This window comes from Epinephelus lanceolatus, chromosome 22 (assembly GCF_041903045.1).
Source record: "Epinephelus lanceolatus isolate andai-2023 chromosome 22, ASM4190304v1, whole genome shotgun sequence".
Lineage (NCBI taxonomy): Eukaryota > Metazoa > Chordata > Actinopteri > Perciformes > Serranidae > Epinephelus > Epinephelus lanceolatus.
Window position 1 is genome coordinate 7,775,853 of NC_135755.1, and position 16,279 is coordinate 7,792,131.

Here is a 16,279-nt window from a genome sequence, read left to right on the forward strand (position 1 = left end):
GAAAAGAAATATCTAGGAAGTGAAACGGCAGCAATAGCCTCCTGCGCTTTACCCAACCTGCCCAGCATCAACAACCCAGACCAAAGCCTGTTAATCAGCAGCCAAAGTCGGCTCCTCAGTCAAATCCCGATCATCTAAGAGTAAACGTCATGACAATAAACCCACACCATAAATATAACATCCAATGTGCGCTCTTAACATCGCTACATTAAATGTCTGTGGTGTTAAATCTGTTGTTTCCAGACAGCTAAAAATCGATTACCTGTTAAAAACAAATTTCGATATCATATGCACTCAAGAAATGAGAATAACCTCTGATGATGAAGATAAGAATGTGTCTGATTTATGGTCCAAGGGTACAAGTATAATTTCAATAGGCGAAAGCAGCGCAGACGGTGTCGGGATTTTCTTTAAAAATCATGATGTCACTATAATCAAAAGAAGAGACATCATACCTGGTAGACTTGTGATGGTAGATGTTTTTTTTATAAAGGTGTAAAATACCGAATAATTAATGTGTATACTGCCCCAGAGCGTACTAAGAAAGTTCAGCTCTTTAAGAGGCTTAGGACCCTTCTGTCTGTTGGTTATAATGTTTTATTATGTGGAGATTTCAACACGGTCACTTCTGTAAATGACAAGTGTAGCACCGTACCTTTTAATTTGTCTACTGAAGGGAAACTTCTAAAAGAAATAACTGAGGATTTTAAATTAATAGATGTATGTCGATCACTTAATCCATCAGGTTTTGAATTTACCAGATTCGACTCCAAAACAAAAACACGTATCGACAGAATTTATGTCTCATCGAATTTTAAAGTTTATCATTACTCAACGATCCTAAATAACTTCTCTGACCACCTCCTTGTTAAAACATCTGTGTCTTCTGAACCCTCAGTAAACAGAGGTTTCTGGAAATTAAACACACAGTGCTTAAAACATAATCATATTGTAGAAGAATTGAAAAGTGAAATACATAAAATAACTCAATTAAATATCATAACCAAATCTAATATTAAACTATGGGAAATATTAAAACATAGATTAAAAGACTTTTTCAAATTTAAATGTAGAGAATTAAATAAGCTTTAAAATGTAAAATATGATTCATCAGTTAAACAATACATACAGTTAAAACAGAAAAAACAAAGAAACTCAATAGAAGATGACACTACATCTGTCTTAAAGACAGATATTGATAAGTTAAATAATGAATTGTTATATGTAAAGATACTGAAATAGAAAATAGAGGGAATTTGATATACGCACTCAATTCAGGACAAAAACAAACTCAAAGGAAATTTATAGATGGAGATGTATTTCATGATGAAAAAAAGAAAAGAGAGGTGGTTAGAGAATTATGTGCAACGTCCTATAAAAAAAATCCACATGTATTCAGGATGTGTTAAATTACTGTTGAAGACTGTACCCAGGTTCTCCTCAGTTAACCTTGATGTTTTAATAGGAGAGATAAAAAGGGATGAGGTAGTTCAGGCTATCCAGCAACTCAATGTTGGAAAGAGCCCTGGACCTGATGGTCTCCCTACTGAATTGTATCAGTTATTCTTAGATGATGTGTTAGATCTCCTGACATCTATGTTCAACGAAGGTTTACACAGTGGTGTCTTTGGTGACTCTTTTTATGAAGGTGTGTTATGTTTATTATATAAGAAAGGGGACGAGACTGATATTAATAATTACCGACACTTAACTATTATGAATACAGACTATAAAATATTAGCTAAGATAATAATGAATAGACTAAATGATATATTAGATGTTATTATTGAAAAAGAACAAACGTGCAATCAAAGGACGCTAATGTGGGATAACCTGTGCACTTTGAGGGAGCTCTTACACAAGAGTGACTTTTATATCATTGGATTAGATCAAAAGAAAGCCTGTGACTATGTATGTAGAGAGTATTTGTGGTCTGTGATGAAAGCTTATGCTTTCCCAAATGCATTTATTCATATGATCAAGTGTTTGTATTTAAAATCAAATGTGTGTATAAACTTAAATGGTGTTTTAACTGAACCCTTTAAAGTGGAAAGAGGGGTAAAACAAGGCTGTCCACTGAGTGCCGCTTTATATGTTTTGGCAATAAGCCCGTTAATTAAATCTATTAATTCTGATCCACTAATAGCGGGCAAAAATGTAAATAACAACCTTAATGTAAAAGCCATGGCATATGCCGATGACGTCACAGTCATAATTAGAAATCAGTTAGAAATGGATGTATTATGTAACCATTTGAGTTTATACGAATTGGCCTCTGGAGCCAAGTTAAATCACATGAGGACTGAGGGAGTTTGGATCGGATCTGAAAGAAAAAAAACCTGATTTAAATATTCAAATAAAACAAGAAATTAAAATACTTGGTATAACCTTTTGTAACAATAACTGCAGTGAACATAACTGGAATGACAAACTGACTACAGTAGTAGAAGAAGTCAAAAAGTGGCAAAATAAAAACACTAATTATAAATCAAGAATCAACATTATCAAAACGCATATCCTATCCAAACTCCTATTTCTAGCACACATCTTTCCTCCTCCCCCCACCATTGTTAGAAAACTAAATAAACAGTGTGTAAACTTGGTCTGGGGCCACTACTAGAGAGGTCACAAAACGCGAGCTTTTATTTAAAGGCAGAGAACATGGTGGTCTGGGTGCTGTCGACCTGAGTTTTCGGCTAACTGTTGCCTTTATTAAAAATGTGTCAGCTGGTATCTCTAGACGAGCTCTCTGGGTTGGAAACACTAAAAACTGGGACAAAAACATGGCAGGGCAAGACAAGGCCCTTATTATAAATTAATTTATGCTGATTTCATAGCTGAATATATTAACCTACAAATAAACTGGACTAGTGACTCAAGTAAGACAATATTTAATAAAATAAATAATTATAAATATGGTGGAATTATTAAATATAAAAACGTCCCAGAAAATGGATCAATAAATATAATTAAATTATTAAACAATAAAAAATACGCAGGGAATCTTAGAGATGTCCGCTGGCTCATGTCCGTAGGCAGACTTCCTGTTAGAGCTGCTGTCTCATGGAGTTGCTATGTTACAACCAAACAATGTCCCATGATTTATTGTGACGAAGATGAAACCCAGCAACATCTCTTAATGGACTGTTACAGGGCCCAGGCTGTTTGGTCTGTCTTGCAGGGCCATGGCCTAGTTTTTGATCTGAGCTATGGTTCTGTTATGTACGGTCTCCTGGAAGACACGATGCCTCCAAGAAAAAAAGAACTGTTCCAGTTGATCATCAGCATCGTATGTTTTAAACTGTGGAAGACCAGATGTATTGTGATCATTAAACAGACTGTTATTGACTGTGACATGGTCGTGAAGCAAGTTCTGACAGACCTCAAAAGGAGGAGGACTTTGGACAGGGCTCAGAGCCTCCCCTGGAACCTTCTAGACTTTGAACCTCCAGTCTGAACTGAACCCCTTGCTTCTTGTGGAATATGCACGTTGGCACTGGTAGCACTTTATATTTAGAAACTATATTGTATTGTGATGTATGTTTGATATGTGAATCTCTTTACACTTTAGATGTCAGCCTTCAATTCGGCGGTGTGCTTTCCATTAATATAAATCTGCACGCACTCATCACACTGTTGGGTTGATTTCGTTTACTTCTGTTGGTGGTAAAAACGATCATAACAGACTAGCCGACAGCATTCTTTGTTTGAACAAATCTTCCTCAGTGTCTTCCTCTTTTCACCTGAATACCATCAACATTAACACTGTTTGTACTGAGAATGTAAACCATTGATATACATGTGGTGTCTTTGGTATTTATGGAAAGTTGACCTGATCAAATTCACTTTATAACAGTGAGGATTAAAGAGTTAAAGCAGAGATGGGCTTTATTTTCATATATATGACCTCTGAATGTTTAAATCATAATTTGACTCACTCAGTGAATGCCAGTCATTGTAAAGTCAAAAGTCATTTTCTAATTCACAGTAAAAAACAAACTGATTCAAAGTGGGATTTCTTTTTGTACTTTTTATTTACATAAGTGCAAAAAACAAATAAGCATCAAAATGGAGTCTCTTGATCCAAAACGTCCCAGACCCCCTGACAGAGGTCTGAGTGAAGCCCTGAGTGTCATTGTGCAAAAGTCAAATACATCACTGACAGGATATGAATAAAATGTGATATATTATTACAGACAAACTCATCACACAGAGCTTTAAATGCAGACAGATATGGCACAGATGAGCTATACATGGTATACAAGGTAGACATGCTTCTCAGCATTATTTCAGTAAAGTCAACACAGTGCAGATTTCACATTAAAGTGTTGGGGAGTCTCACAGCGACACCTGGTGGACTAAATAAGGAGTGTCACATTGAAGAGTGGCTTTGTGTGGACTAACTGTCCTCTCCTCCTGGACCACATCAGTCCACTTCTCAGGTCTTTACTCTGGCCTCCTCCTGTTGGTTTATAAAGCACTGAATGGTTTAGAGCCTGAGTACATTTCTGATCTGCTGCTCCATTACTAACCATCCAGAGCTCTCACATGGTCTGGTTCAGGTCTGCTGGCTGTCCCCACAGTCCAAACTAAAGACACTTCAGCTGTTATGATCCACATATCTGGAACTAACTCAGAAAACTGGAGGTGTGCGTCTCAGCTCTTTTAAAGGGATAGTTCAGATTTATTATAAGTGGGGCTACTGATCCACAGTCAGTGTGTTACCTACAGTAGATGGAGGTCGGCACGTCCCCAGTTTGGAGAAGCAGGCAGGAGCACCACCACAGATGCTAAGCAATGTCTCACTGCTGCAACATGTGTTTCAGCCACCTTAAAAATCAATATCTCCCTGAGGACATTAGAATTTGTTATGAGTGGAAATCTTGTTTGAAAGGCAGAGAGTGACTGAATACAAAACCAGTACAGCTGCTGTCAGTCCCAGTCCACAGTAGAGGCCCATTCTTCCCCGACTCTCTGGTTGTGGTCGACTTGCTGTTGGAGAAAGATCTCTTCCTCCACTTGTTGTGTTTGGTGTCTGAGGTTCAGGTCGATCCCTCCCTGCTGTAAAGAGACCAAACAAATCTGTGTCATTCATGTGAAGAAAAACAATTCACTATAAAAGAAAGTGTAAGTGTAAGTGTAAGGATTGTGGATTGTAGAAGTCGACAACACGTCTCCTCTCAGGTTCTTATTCATCTAGAAAATCTGCTGAATTGAACCTGTTAATAAAGTTTCACTGAATCAACTTACCAGTGACATTGAGCCGACATGTAGCAGAGTTCCTCCCATACTTTGTGAGCACATCACACATATACAGTCCTGAGTCGTCAGTCCTGAGTCTGGACACATGAAGTCTGAGTCGTCCCTCTCTGAGGACGTCTTTGTCACACTGGACTCGTCCTGTAAACTGTTCATCCTGAGACTCTGGGACCTCAACACCTCCATGTAGACGAAACAGGACTGAGGCTCTGAGATCAGTTAACAGTTGACAGTAGATATAAAGGGAGTGGAGGGAGCTGCCAGTTTTAGTCGTGAACATCCACTCAAGCGTGATGTTGTGGTTCTCCTCTGCCTGATAGGAGGTCTGTGTCACATTGACTACAAATGTTCCTGTTGAGGAGACAGAGAGGGAAAGTGAGGAGCAGACAAAGTGACAACTTTAACATGTGAGCCTTTGAACTCCATCTATAGATGTTTGTGTGGAGAGTTTGACTGATTGACTGAATAACAGTGTGCTCTTATTTACAACAAAGCTGGAAGGCTGCAAAACTAAAGAGCTGAAAGATACCACAGGTAATACATGATAGCAAAAATCAACAGTCTGACAGTGTGTTTAGTCTTTAGTGTTTGTGGATAATAAAGTGAAGGTGTAAACTAACCACAGACACAGGAGGTCAGGTTGATGAGCAGCAGGATGATGCACATCATCTTCTCCCTGTGAGAGGAGACAGAGGTGAAGAGTCACAAACACATGACATCAAAGTTCACTTATTCCAGGTGACACAGAGACAATCTACAGTCTGTCTTTAGTCATCACAATACTCCTTTGTATTTATTATCCTGATTATCACACACAACTGATGGACACCAGGCATCAGCACTAAAAACTATGTCAACTACAACCACAGCAATGGAAAGCTTATTTGTTCTCCTGCACACATGTAGGCCTGACTTTTCAAAGAACAAAAGCTGCAGTAATATATTTCTGACACAAGATTGCGCCAACACTAAATAAGTTTAGTGTGATTACCAGCACCTGAATGTGAGTTGTTGGTGACTGACTTAAAATAAACTTAATGTGTTCTGCACAGACAGCATCAGTGGTAGGACTTAATAAGTGATGCACAAAAAAGTTAACAGAGGAGCCCTGTAGAGTGCAAAGTACAGAATGTTGTGTGAATACGAGGCAGGAGTGCAGAAAATCCTAAAGTGTGAACCTGCAGCTCAGATAAACATGTTCCATGAGTCAATGTGCCTGCATATAAAGGAAAGAGAATCAAAGTGCAAATAAAGCTGTCAAGTGAATTCTATGAAATGAAAATAAATGCTGTGCTCCCTTATAAACAATAGACAAGAGAAAATATTCAAAGTTCAAGACAAATAGAAAGTGTGTCTCTTTCCTAAATGTTGCAGCTGTTGTTTAAAGTCACATAGAGGAGCTTTTTAGGTGGATCAGCTTTTAGGATGATCTGTCTTCAATCAATCACACTGACATTTATTGCAGTATTTAACGTTAAAGCCAGCTATTCAGCATGCAGCACTCACACACCTCTGTTTTTTATATTTTCTCTATTAAAGTTAAAAACGCATTAAAAACAAGTCGTCTTTAAACAGCCAGGTTTGTCAAACTAACGTTAGTTATGGTCTTTATCTTGTTTTACGGCATTCAAAGGCGGATAATTAAATACACACATCACATCAATATTATATCTGACAGTTTATGGATAAGACTATAATCACAAGTCTTAACAGGTGTAACGTGAAGCTAACAGCTACTGCTCCGTTTGAACTATGAATAAATGACAAAGTTGGGTAACTAGCTTAAAGTAGTGAAACACATAAACTTACCATTAACGTCCATCCGGGCTGCCGTAGTGAAGGTGAGTGAAGCCGAGCTAGTCTGTGATGTGAACATGAGAAGACCCGGGAGAAAGACTGAGGACTGTGGGCTGTGGTGCTCTCCAGCTGTGGTGCTCTCCAGCTGTGGTGCTCTCCAGCTGTGGTGCTCTCTGTCTGGTGCTCACTGAGTGACTGAGGTTTTGGGACTGTGCAGTTCGCCTCTTACGTCATCACGTTTTACTACGTCTGGGCTCCTTTTCAACGCAAACCACAGACTGGTTTCCCTGGTTACATTGTTCATCTTTTTTCTTCTCTCGAAGCAACCAACACCGAACTTTCTGGAACAGATTTCATTTAGCCTAACTGTATTTTTATTTTAGGCTATTTACAGTCAATAAAGGCATTTCATATGACATCTGAATACAGATTACAGATGAGAAAATAACTTAATAATGTGACGTGGTGTTTTTCTACAACCACAGGAAAAAAATGTAGCCTAAGAAAATGTGAGACAAAAAAGGCGAAACATATTTTGGGATTTTTATCCTTATAAGAAACAAAACTGTAAACTCTTTAATCCTCACTGTTATAAAGTGAATTTGATCAGGTCAACTTTCCATAAATACCAAAGACACCACATGTATATCAATGGTTTACATTCTCAGTACAAACAGTGTTAATGTTGATGGTATTCAGGTGAAAAGAGGAAGAAAGTGATGAAGAGTTGTCGGAGAGCACTCATCTAGTTTAGCCACTGGCGCCATCCTGTGGCAGAGACATGTTACGCCCCACCCTTAGGTGGCCCTATGGGGCAAACAAGACTCCAACACTGACCCACAATAATCAGTGGGATTTATTAAAATGGAAACAAGCAAACAAGAGAACAAAAATCCCAGAGTGAGAGGCAGCAGGACCAGCAGTCCACACACCACAGGCCTCTCTCCTCTGCTGCAGGCACAGGAGCTCTTCAGCACCTCCTCCATGGCAGGTGTGCTGCACCTCGTTAACTAATGCAGTTATCTGTCTGCTATGTGTTTGTAACTTCATCAGCTCAACTCGTGACAGACTCAATCAGCTGAGAGACTTTTAGTCACTTTGTATTTATGAAGATAATAATCCTTCAATAAGTCTAATCAAGGGGCGGCACGGTGGTGTGGTGGTTAGCACTCTCGCCTCACAGCAAGAGGGTTGCCAGTTCGATCCCGGGCGTGGGAGCCCTTCTGTGCGGAGTTTGCATGTTCCCCCCGTGTCAGCGTGGGTTCTCTCCGGGCACTCCGGCTTCCTCCCACAGTCCAAAGACATGCAGATTGGGGACTAGGTTAATTGATTGGTGTGAATGTGAGTGTGAATGGTTGTTTGTCTCTATGTGTCAGCCCTGCGATAGACTGGCGACCTGTCCAGGGTGTACCCTGCCTCTCGTCCGATGACAGCTGGGATAGGCTCCAGCCCCCCCGCGACCCTCAAGAGGATGAAGCGGTTAGAAAATGGATGAATGAATGAAGTCTAATCAAATCATCTTTACAGTGAAACATAAAGAAAAGTATTCAACTTGATTAGATTAGTGGAGAGCAGAGAGTTTCCCATCATGCACTGTGGTCGGTGGAGAGAAGCTGCTTGTGAAAAGTGCAGCTGCCTTCACTTTATGATTTTAATATGAAGACTCAGAGAGATTTAGAGGAAGACTTCAACTAACACTCACAACATGAACCAATGAGGGACTTTAATGCCACACCGGGACTCTGTGTTGTAAAACCGCACTATGTGAGGCGTTGCCCTACCTATGAAAGATACACTACATGAATATGTTTCTTGTGTGATCAGAAAACAGAGGGCGTGAATGAATGTACGTTGTGAATGTTGTGAAAGTAGGGAAGTAGGGAAAATTAAAATTAAAATACTCTCACTTTGACATGGCTGTTAGAGATGGCAACAAGTTAAATTACTTGTAATGAAAAATTTGTTTAAATACTTTACTCTCAAAAAGAACCACTGTTGGCAGTTAGTCACCAAGAGCAGCCACTAGGACTAACCATAGACAGTCAATACGACTTACAAGCTTACTGGTACTTTCGCTTTCTCGACTGCAAGTTGCAACCATCATCATTTTTACAGTAGCGCCCTCAGGAGTGACGTGAGAAGCGTTGGATACTTTAAATCGTCTGGTCTGGGGTTGTTCTATATAGGTAAAGGAGCAGAGGGTGGTGGCCTCCATCAGTCAGCCCCCTCTCTAGGGTCTAGGGGCAACTGAAGAAAGGGAGGCCTCTGTAATGTAATTTGACTTTTAATTTATTGAACTGAATTTAAAGAGGACGACAAAGAGGGGAAAGAAAGATTTTATTTTATTTATATATCTGTTTTCTGTCTCTTTTTTTCCAACTTCCAACTGCTCCATCTATCCATCTGCACCCATGACTCTTCCCTCTCAAAACACACACCAACAAACACAAAATGCCACTCAATGCCATCAACATACACTATATCAATGTGCCTGTATTTGTCTTTTGTGTTAATTGTTATTTTACACGTCCTGACTCCCACATAGTGTTCGTCCTGTCATCCCTTTCACTGGTTTTGTGCCTGCATCACCTCATAAAATAAAAAGGATAGTTTAAGTTGTAACAATACATCATATAAAATTATTGTTTGTTGATCAATCAATCAGTTTTATTTATAAAGCCCAATATCACAAATCACAATTTGCCTCACAGGGCTTTACAGCATACGACCTCCCTCTGTCCTTTGGACCCTCACAGCAGATAAGGAAAAAACTGATTGATTGATTGATAAAATGGTAGTTTAGCCTAACTGTTATTAATTCAATCAGTGGCTTCACAACAGCCAACTCAGGTGTAATCTGCAAAATAATTACTAACTATCGGTATGGCTGCCAGAGAGATAAACTGGGATAAAGTTTCTCTCTGAGTTATAGTGGAGAAAAATATTAAGAATAATATATTTGATTAGAATCAAACAATAAAATAAAAACAGAACTGTGCATCTAGAAGTAACACACAGACTTGACTAAATATATATATCTTAGTTACTTTCTACAGTCATAAAGTATTAATTGTTTGTTTTATAACCATAATATTTATCCTTCTATGTCAATGTTTTTATTTTTCCTCGTAGTTTTCTCATATTGATGATGTCACTTCAGATCAATAAAAGTTAAAAACAGAAACTCAGTTAGTCTAATAATAGTAGGTGAGTCTATGTGGTGATGCAGTTCAGGGTGGAGCCGCGATCTGGTGCAAAGTGTTTTGTCTGGTAACCTTGGTGATAGTTTTTCTGACATCAAGTTGGACCAATGAGAGCGCAGGAAAAAAATGCGTGAGAGGGCAGAACTTCCGTTTCAGGCAGACATTAACAAACACACATGGGCCTGATGGGCGTGACATAACACATGTAACAACTGAAGAAATGACTAATGTTACAGTCACTGATAATCAAACACACACACAGAGACACAGAGACACGGGTAAGTTGACTGTTTTACAGTAGAAGAGCTGAAGTCTTACAGTTTAAATCTCATATGATTATTTGAAATTAATTTTGTAGTTTTTTGTAATTAATTTTGGGAACAGGTAGATGTCACTGTGACATACCAACAGTTTTGTATCCACTTATTTTATGTATATTTTGTGTATACTACTAAAAAAGAAAACCTAAAAACTTTCACTTTGGGTCAATAAATCAAAGCCATGGACAAACTGTTCTGACGTCACCACAGACGGAAACAGATATTTTCTGTTTCAAATTTAAGACATTTTAAGACTTTTAAGGACCTGTAAACGTCCTGTAGTCAAACATAATGTTAATCTGTTATTTTAGGAACCAGACTGCAGCTACAGTAGTTTGGAAAACAACAATATGGCACATTAACTGTTTCTCAGAGCACAAATGAGACAACAACCAGCACAACAACTGTGACCTTCTGTGTCTTTCACTTGCTCTTTCTCTTGTCTGTACTGTTATTTCCTGCTGTCTGTTGTGGTGACGAGGCGCCATTTTGGCTGCTGCTGCACTGGCGAGCCACACAGCCGCACACCGGCCACAGTCATAATAATTAATTGCATTTAATTTTCTCTTTTTACTGTCCATCCATCCATTTTCTAACCACTTATCCTCTTGGGGGGTGAGCCTATCCCAGCTGACATTGGGTGAGAGGCAGGGTACACCTATATGACGGATGCATGGATGGATGCATGGATGGATGGATGCATGCTCTGGGACTGGACGAACAAAAGCACATGGCAACAAATGGCGGATCATGAACAAAAACCCCTGTTTTGATTTAGGGAAAATTTATCACGCTTTAGCTCTACATTCATACGGGAAGCAAACACCGCACTTCTGGGTGAAAGTCCAGGTTTTTTTTTAACACATCCACCACCCCCACGCTGTCCAGCAGCATACCATACCACCGAGACCGGTGCCATCTGGCCACAGCATGAACAGACGCCTCTTTTGGCATCAGTGTCTGAAGCCGAAATCAATGACAAATGACTTTGGAATGAGAATGGCTGACATAACTCTGGTTGCTTTATGCTGAAGATGGAGAACCCTAACCCTTTTTTTAAAAAAATAAATAAATACAGAAATAAGTATTAATAAAATGAAATAAATTCACTACCTGACAGGCTATTTAGTTTCAGTTTTTCCCAATATATCTCACAGGCCTGTTTAGATAGACCTACACATGAATAGGTTCACTAGTTAGCAGATAGTTTCTTAAGAAAATCTCATTGATAGCTTGATTTTGTGTCAAAATGTGTCGAATAACAGAAATAATTATTACTATTGCTCCAGGTTTGTATAGACACCAGTAGCAATAATAGTTATTACGATCATGATGCAGTTCACAAACAAAAAAATCTTAATCAGTAAGTGATGCAGCTAATCATCAGAGATCTGTTGATGTATTGCAGTGATAGGAAAAAGACACGTTGAAGTGAGTCTGCAGGTATATCTGATACAAAAAGCAGGATTGCACTAAGCCAACAGATGGTGGGCGATCATGACAGTTTGGGCTGAAAGTGAACAAGAAGAGGTGCGTTACATTACAACCCCGCCTGCTTGCTCCCCTGATGGCAGTGTCCCCCCCAATAATGCTCCGTGTAACACTGCAAAAACTGCTCAGAAATGGCCCAAGGAACATGATAAAGAGCTCAAGGCACTGACCTGGCCACCAAGGTCTCCACATCTCAATTTGATCAAGCACCCGTGGGATAGGGCCTATATACTGGTACCCCATTCGCAACCCACAGGGCTCAAAGGATCCACCGCCCCGGTGCCAAACACCACAGGACACCCCCAGACGTCCTGTATGACTTAACGGGTCAGAGGCAGGTCAGATCCAAAGAGGGCCCACAGTGGATTGGTGGTACCGGCACGTCCCATGAGCTCTCAATCAGATTGGGATGATGGGGAATTCTGAGGCCAGGTCAACGTCTCTGTCACATTCCTCGCACCATTCCTGAGCAGTTCTTGTAGCATGACATGGTGCATTGTCCTGCTGGGGGGGTCACTGCCACAAGCATTGCCATGATGGGGTGTACTTGGTGCACAGTGGTGTTTGGGTGGGTCGTGCATGTCAAGTGGCACTCACCAGGACCAAAGGTTTCCCCGCAGAACATCACACTGTAACATGGTGATCAATGTTATTCACGCCACCTGTCAGTGGTTTTATTGTATTGTGTTTCTGGGTGCTTTATGATTAGGCCACCACGCTGGTTTGTGTGGAAACATGGATATCTTTACAGGAGCAATGGTACATTTTTATTTTGGACTTACAGAATTAATTTGTATTATTACATAAAGGAATTATTCCTTCATCATTAACAGCACTTGAACTAATATTTTATTCATATATATTTAATGTGGACCTTTAAGTTGCTATTTTGTGTCCCTTCACGCGAGACAGTAACTATGGTTCCTACCTGACATTGTTTTGCAGGGGACAGATATTGGTGTGACACATTCACATGCTGCAGTGGAGTGCAGCTGGGTGTTCTTTGGGGCTTTTGGGACTTTTTTTCAATATTGGTTGACTGATAGTGATTAAAATATGATGACTGTGAATCACAAAGCTATAAAGTTTAATCACTTTGGCAAAATGTTTTATTCAAAACTGGCGTCTTTAAAAAAAAATGTATGTACTTCCTGCATTTCTAAATGAGACAATCTTGTACAAAAATATGTAAAAATGCTGTAAAATCAGAAAGGCCCTGTGTCTTTATGAATATCTGTGTACCTTAATGCCTAAATGACCACTTGTATTTTGTTTTAATTAATTAAATTAAATTTTAATTGTATTTATTTTTTGTGTCTTTCATTATTTTCTATTTCTGTCCTGTAGTTAGCTCAGTTATTTTAACAAAGTAACCTGTATTCAGATGTCATATGAAGTGCCTTTTTGACTGTAAATAGCCTAAAAAATAAATAGATTTAAATAATAAACAAACACTGTGGGCTCTGGGGTCTGTTGGCTGTGACACAGCAGGTATTTTACCATTTCACGTTTGGTTTTATGCTGAGTGTGATGACAGTAAAGCAGACTCTGGTTCCAAAATCAGAAAAATAAGGCTACTTTACATGAATCATACATGTATAAATAAACATTAAGTCATAGCCTTCTAAAGAGTCGCTCTGTGAATCATTGCTCTTGTAGGAGCCGGCAGTCAAATAAAATTCTGCTGGCTGATGTAACAGTGAAAGCTGTAAAGGCAGTTTTAATTTTCTGTTGTGAATGTTCACAGAAAGACCCAGAAAATTCCAGAAAGATGGTGAAAGGTGTTCGTTGCTTCGACAGAAGAAAAAAAGAGAAAACAATGTAACCAGTGGAACCGGTCTGTGGTTTGCAATGGAAAGTCCAGCCCCCCCGCGACCCTCAAGAGGATGAAGCGGTTAGAAGATGAATGAATGAATGAATGAGTAGCCCATAGGCTACGTGGTGGAACGAGATGACGTAGGAGGCGTAACTTCATAGACGTAACTAACCGACATGATTTGACATGCTGCACACAGTCCCACACCTCAGTCACTCAGTGAGCACCAGACGGAGAGCACCACAGCTGGAGAGCACCACAGCCGGAGAGCATCACAGCTGGAGAGCACCACAGCCGGAGAGCATCACAGCTGGAGAGCATCACAGCTGGAGAGCACCACAGCCGGAGAGCACCACAGCTGGAGAGCACCACAGCCCGCAGTCCTCAGTCTTTCTCCCGGGTCTTCTCATGTTCACATCACAGACTTCATGCTTGGCTTCACTCACCTTCACTACGGCAGCCCGGATGGAGGTTTATGTGTTCCGTAAACTGTCAGGTGAATTGAACTGAGTGGTTATATTCAGTGTGGCTTTTCTGTAACTTTTAAATCAGATATAATATTGATGTGATGTGTGTATTTAATTATCCGCCTTTGAATGCCGTAAAACAAGATAAAGACCATAACTAACGTTAGTTTGACAAACCTGGCTGTTTAAAGACGACTTGTTTTTAATGTGTTTTTAACTTTAATAGAGAAAATATAAAAAACAGAGAGGTGTGTGAGTGCTGCATGCTGAATAGCTGGCTTTAACGTTAAATACTGCAATAAATGTCAGTGTGATTGATTGAAGACAGATCATCCTAAAAGCTGATCCACCTAAAAAGCTCCTCTATGTGACTTTAAACAACAGCTGCAACATTTTGGAAAGAGACACACTTTCTATTTGTCTTGAACTTTGAATATTTTCTCTTGTCTATTGTTTATAAGGGACCACAGCATTTATTTTCATTTCATAGAATTCACTTGACAGCTTTATTTGCACTTTGATTCTCTTTCCTTTATATGCAGGCACATTGACTCATGGAACATGTTTATCTGAGCTGCAGGTTCACACTTTAGGATTTTCTGCACTCCTGCCTCGTATTCACACAACATCCTGTACTTTGCACTCTACAGGGCTCCTCTGTTAACTTTTTTGTGCATCACTTATTAAGTCCTACCACTGATGCTGTCTGTGCAGAACACATTAAGTTTATTTTAAGTCAGTCACCAACAACTCACATTCAGGTGCTGGTAATCACACTAAACTTATTTAGTGTTGGCGCAATCTTGTGTCAGCAATATATTACTGCAGCTTTTGTTTGAAAAGTCAGGCCTACATGTGTGCAGGAGAACAAATAAGCTTTCCATTGCTGTGGTTGTAGTTGACATAGTTTTTAGTGCTGATGCCTGGTGTCCATCAGTTGTGTGTGATAATCAGGATAATAAATACAAAGGAGTATTGTGATGACTAAAGACAGACTGTAGATTGTCTCTGTGTCACCTGGAATAAGTGAACTTTGATGTCATGTGTTTGTGACTCTTCACCTCTGTCTCCTCTCACAGGGAGAAGATGATGTGCATCATCCTGCTGCTCATCAACCTGACCTCCTGTGTCTGTGGTTAGTTTACACCTTCACTTTATTATCCACAAACACTAAAGACTAAACACACTGTCAGACTGTTGATTTTTGCTATCATGTATTACATGTGGTATCTTTCAGCTCTTTAGTTTTGCAGCCTTCCAGCTTTGTTGTAAATAAGAGCACACTGTTATTCAGTCAATCAGTCAAACTCTCCACACAAACATCTATAGATGGAGTTTAAAGGCTCACATGTTAAAGTTGTCACTTTGTCTGCTCCTCACTTTCCCTCTCAGCATTTATTTTCATTTAAACTCTTGTGTTACCTACGCGTCCAGAATTGCAGTACTTTTCTTCCAGGGTCAAACTGACCCGGTTTTATTTGGCTGTTTATAAAGCATAAATAATAAATTACCATCCAATGATGTGTTTCATTTTTTGCATGTGTGTGTGTGTGTTTGTGTGTTTTATGAGTTTATGTCTAAAAACAAGCAGATTTTTTTAAAATTATTTTTATAGTCAAGTTCAGCGTGACATATGATGATGGATTATCAAAGACTGGTACCTGTCAAAGTTTTTTCAGAAAATTGTTTTGAAACCATGTTTTTATTTTTTAAATGGCAGCCAATAATGACACCTGCTGCCCTCCCGGGTCAAATTGACTAGGTTTTATTTGGCTGTTTATTAAGCATAAAGAATAAATTATCATCCAATGATGCGTTTCATTTTGTGTGTGTGTGTGTGTGTGTGTGTGTGTGTGTGAGAGAGAGAGAGAGAATGTGTATCTGTGTGTATTTTTGTGTGTGTATGTGTAAAAACGATCATAAATT

At 39.4% G+C, this 16,279-nt stretch overlaps 2 protein-coding genes across 2 annotated transcripts in view; one reads left to right on the forward strand and one right to left on the reverse strand.

The window, feature by feature from the left end:
- LOC144459925 (uncharacterized) overlaps positions 1–16,279 on the forward strand; it is a 54,446-nt gene that overhangs the window by 32,944 nt on the left and 5,223 nt on the right. The window lies entirely within an intron of this gene.
- Positions 4,076–7,135, reverse strand: LOC144459884 (uncharacterized). Its single transcript, XM_078164684.1, has 4 exons — positions 7,069–7,135; positions 5,880–5,935; positions 5,251–5,610; positions 4,076–5,061 (listed from the first exon to the last, which is right to left on the reverse strand). Exons 2-4 carry the CDS (start codon positions 5,926–5,928, stop codon positions 4,859–4,861), a joined length of 612 nt encoding a protein of 203 aa, XP_078020810.1. The 5' UTR covers positions 5,929–5,935; positions 7,069–7,135; the 3' UTR covers positions 4,076–4,858.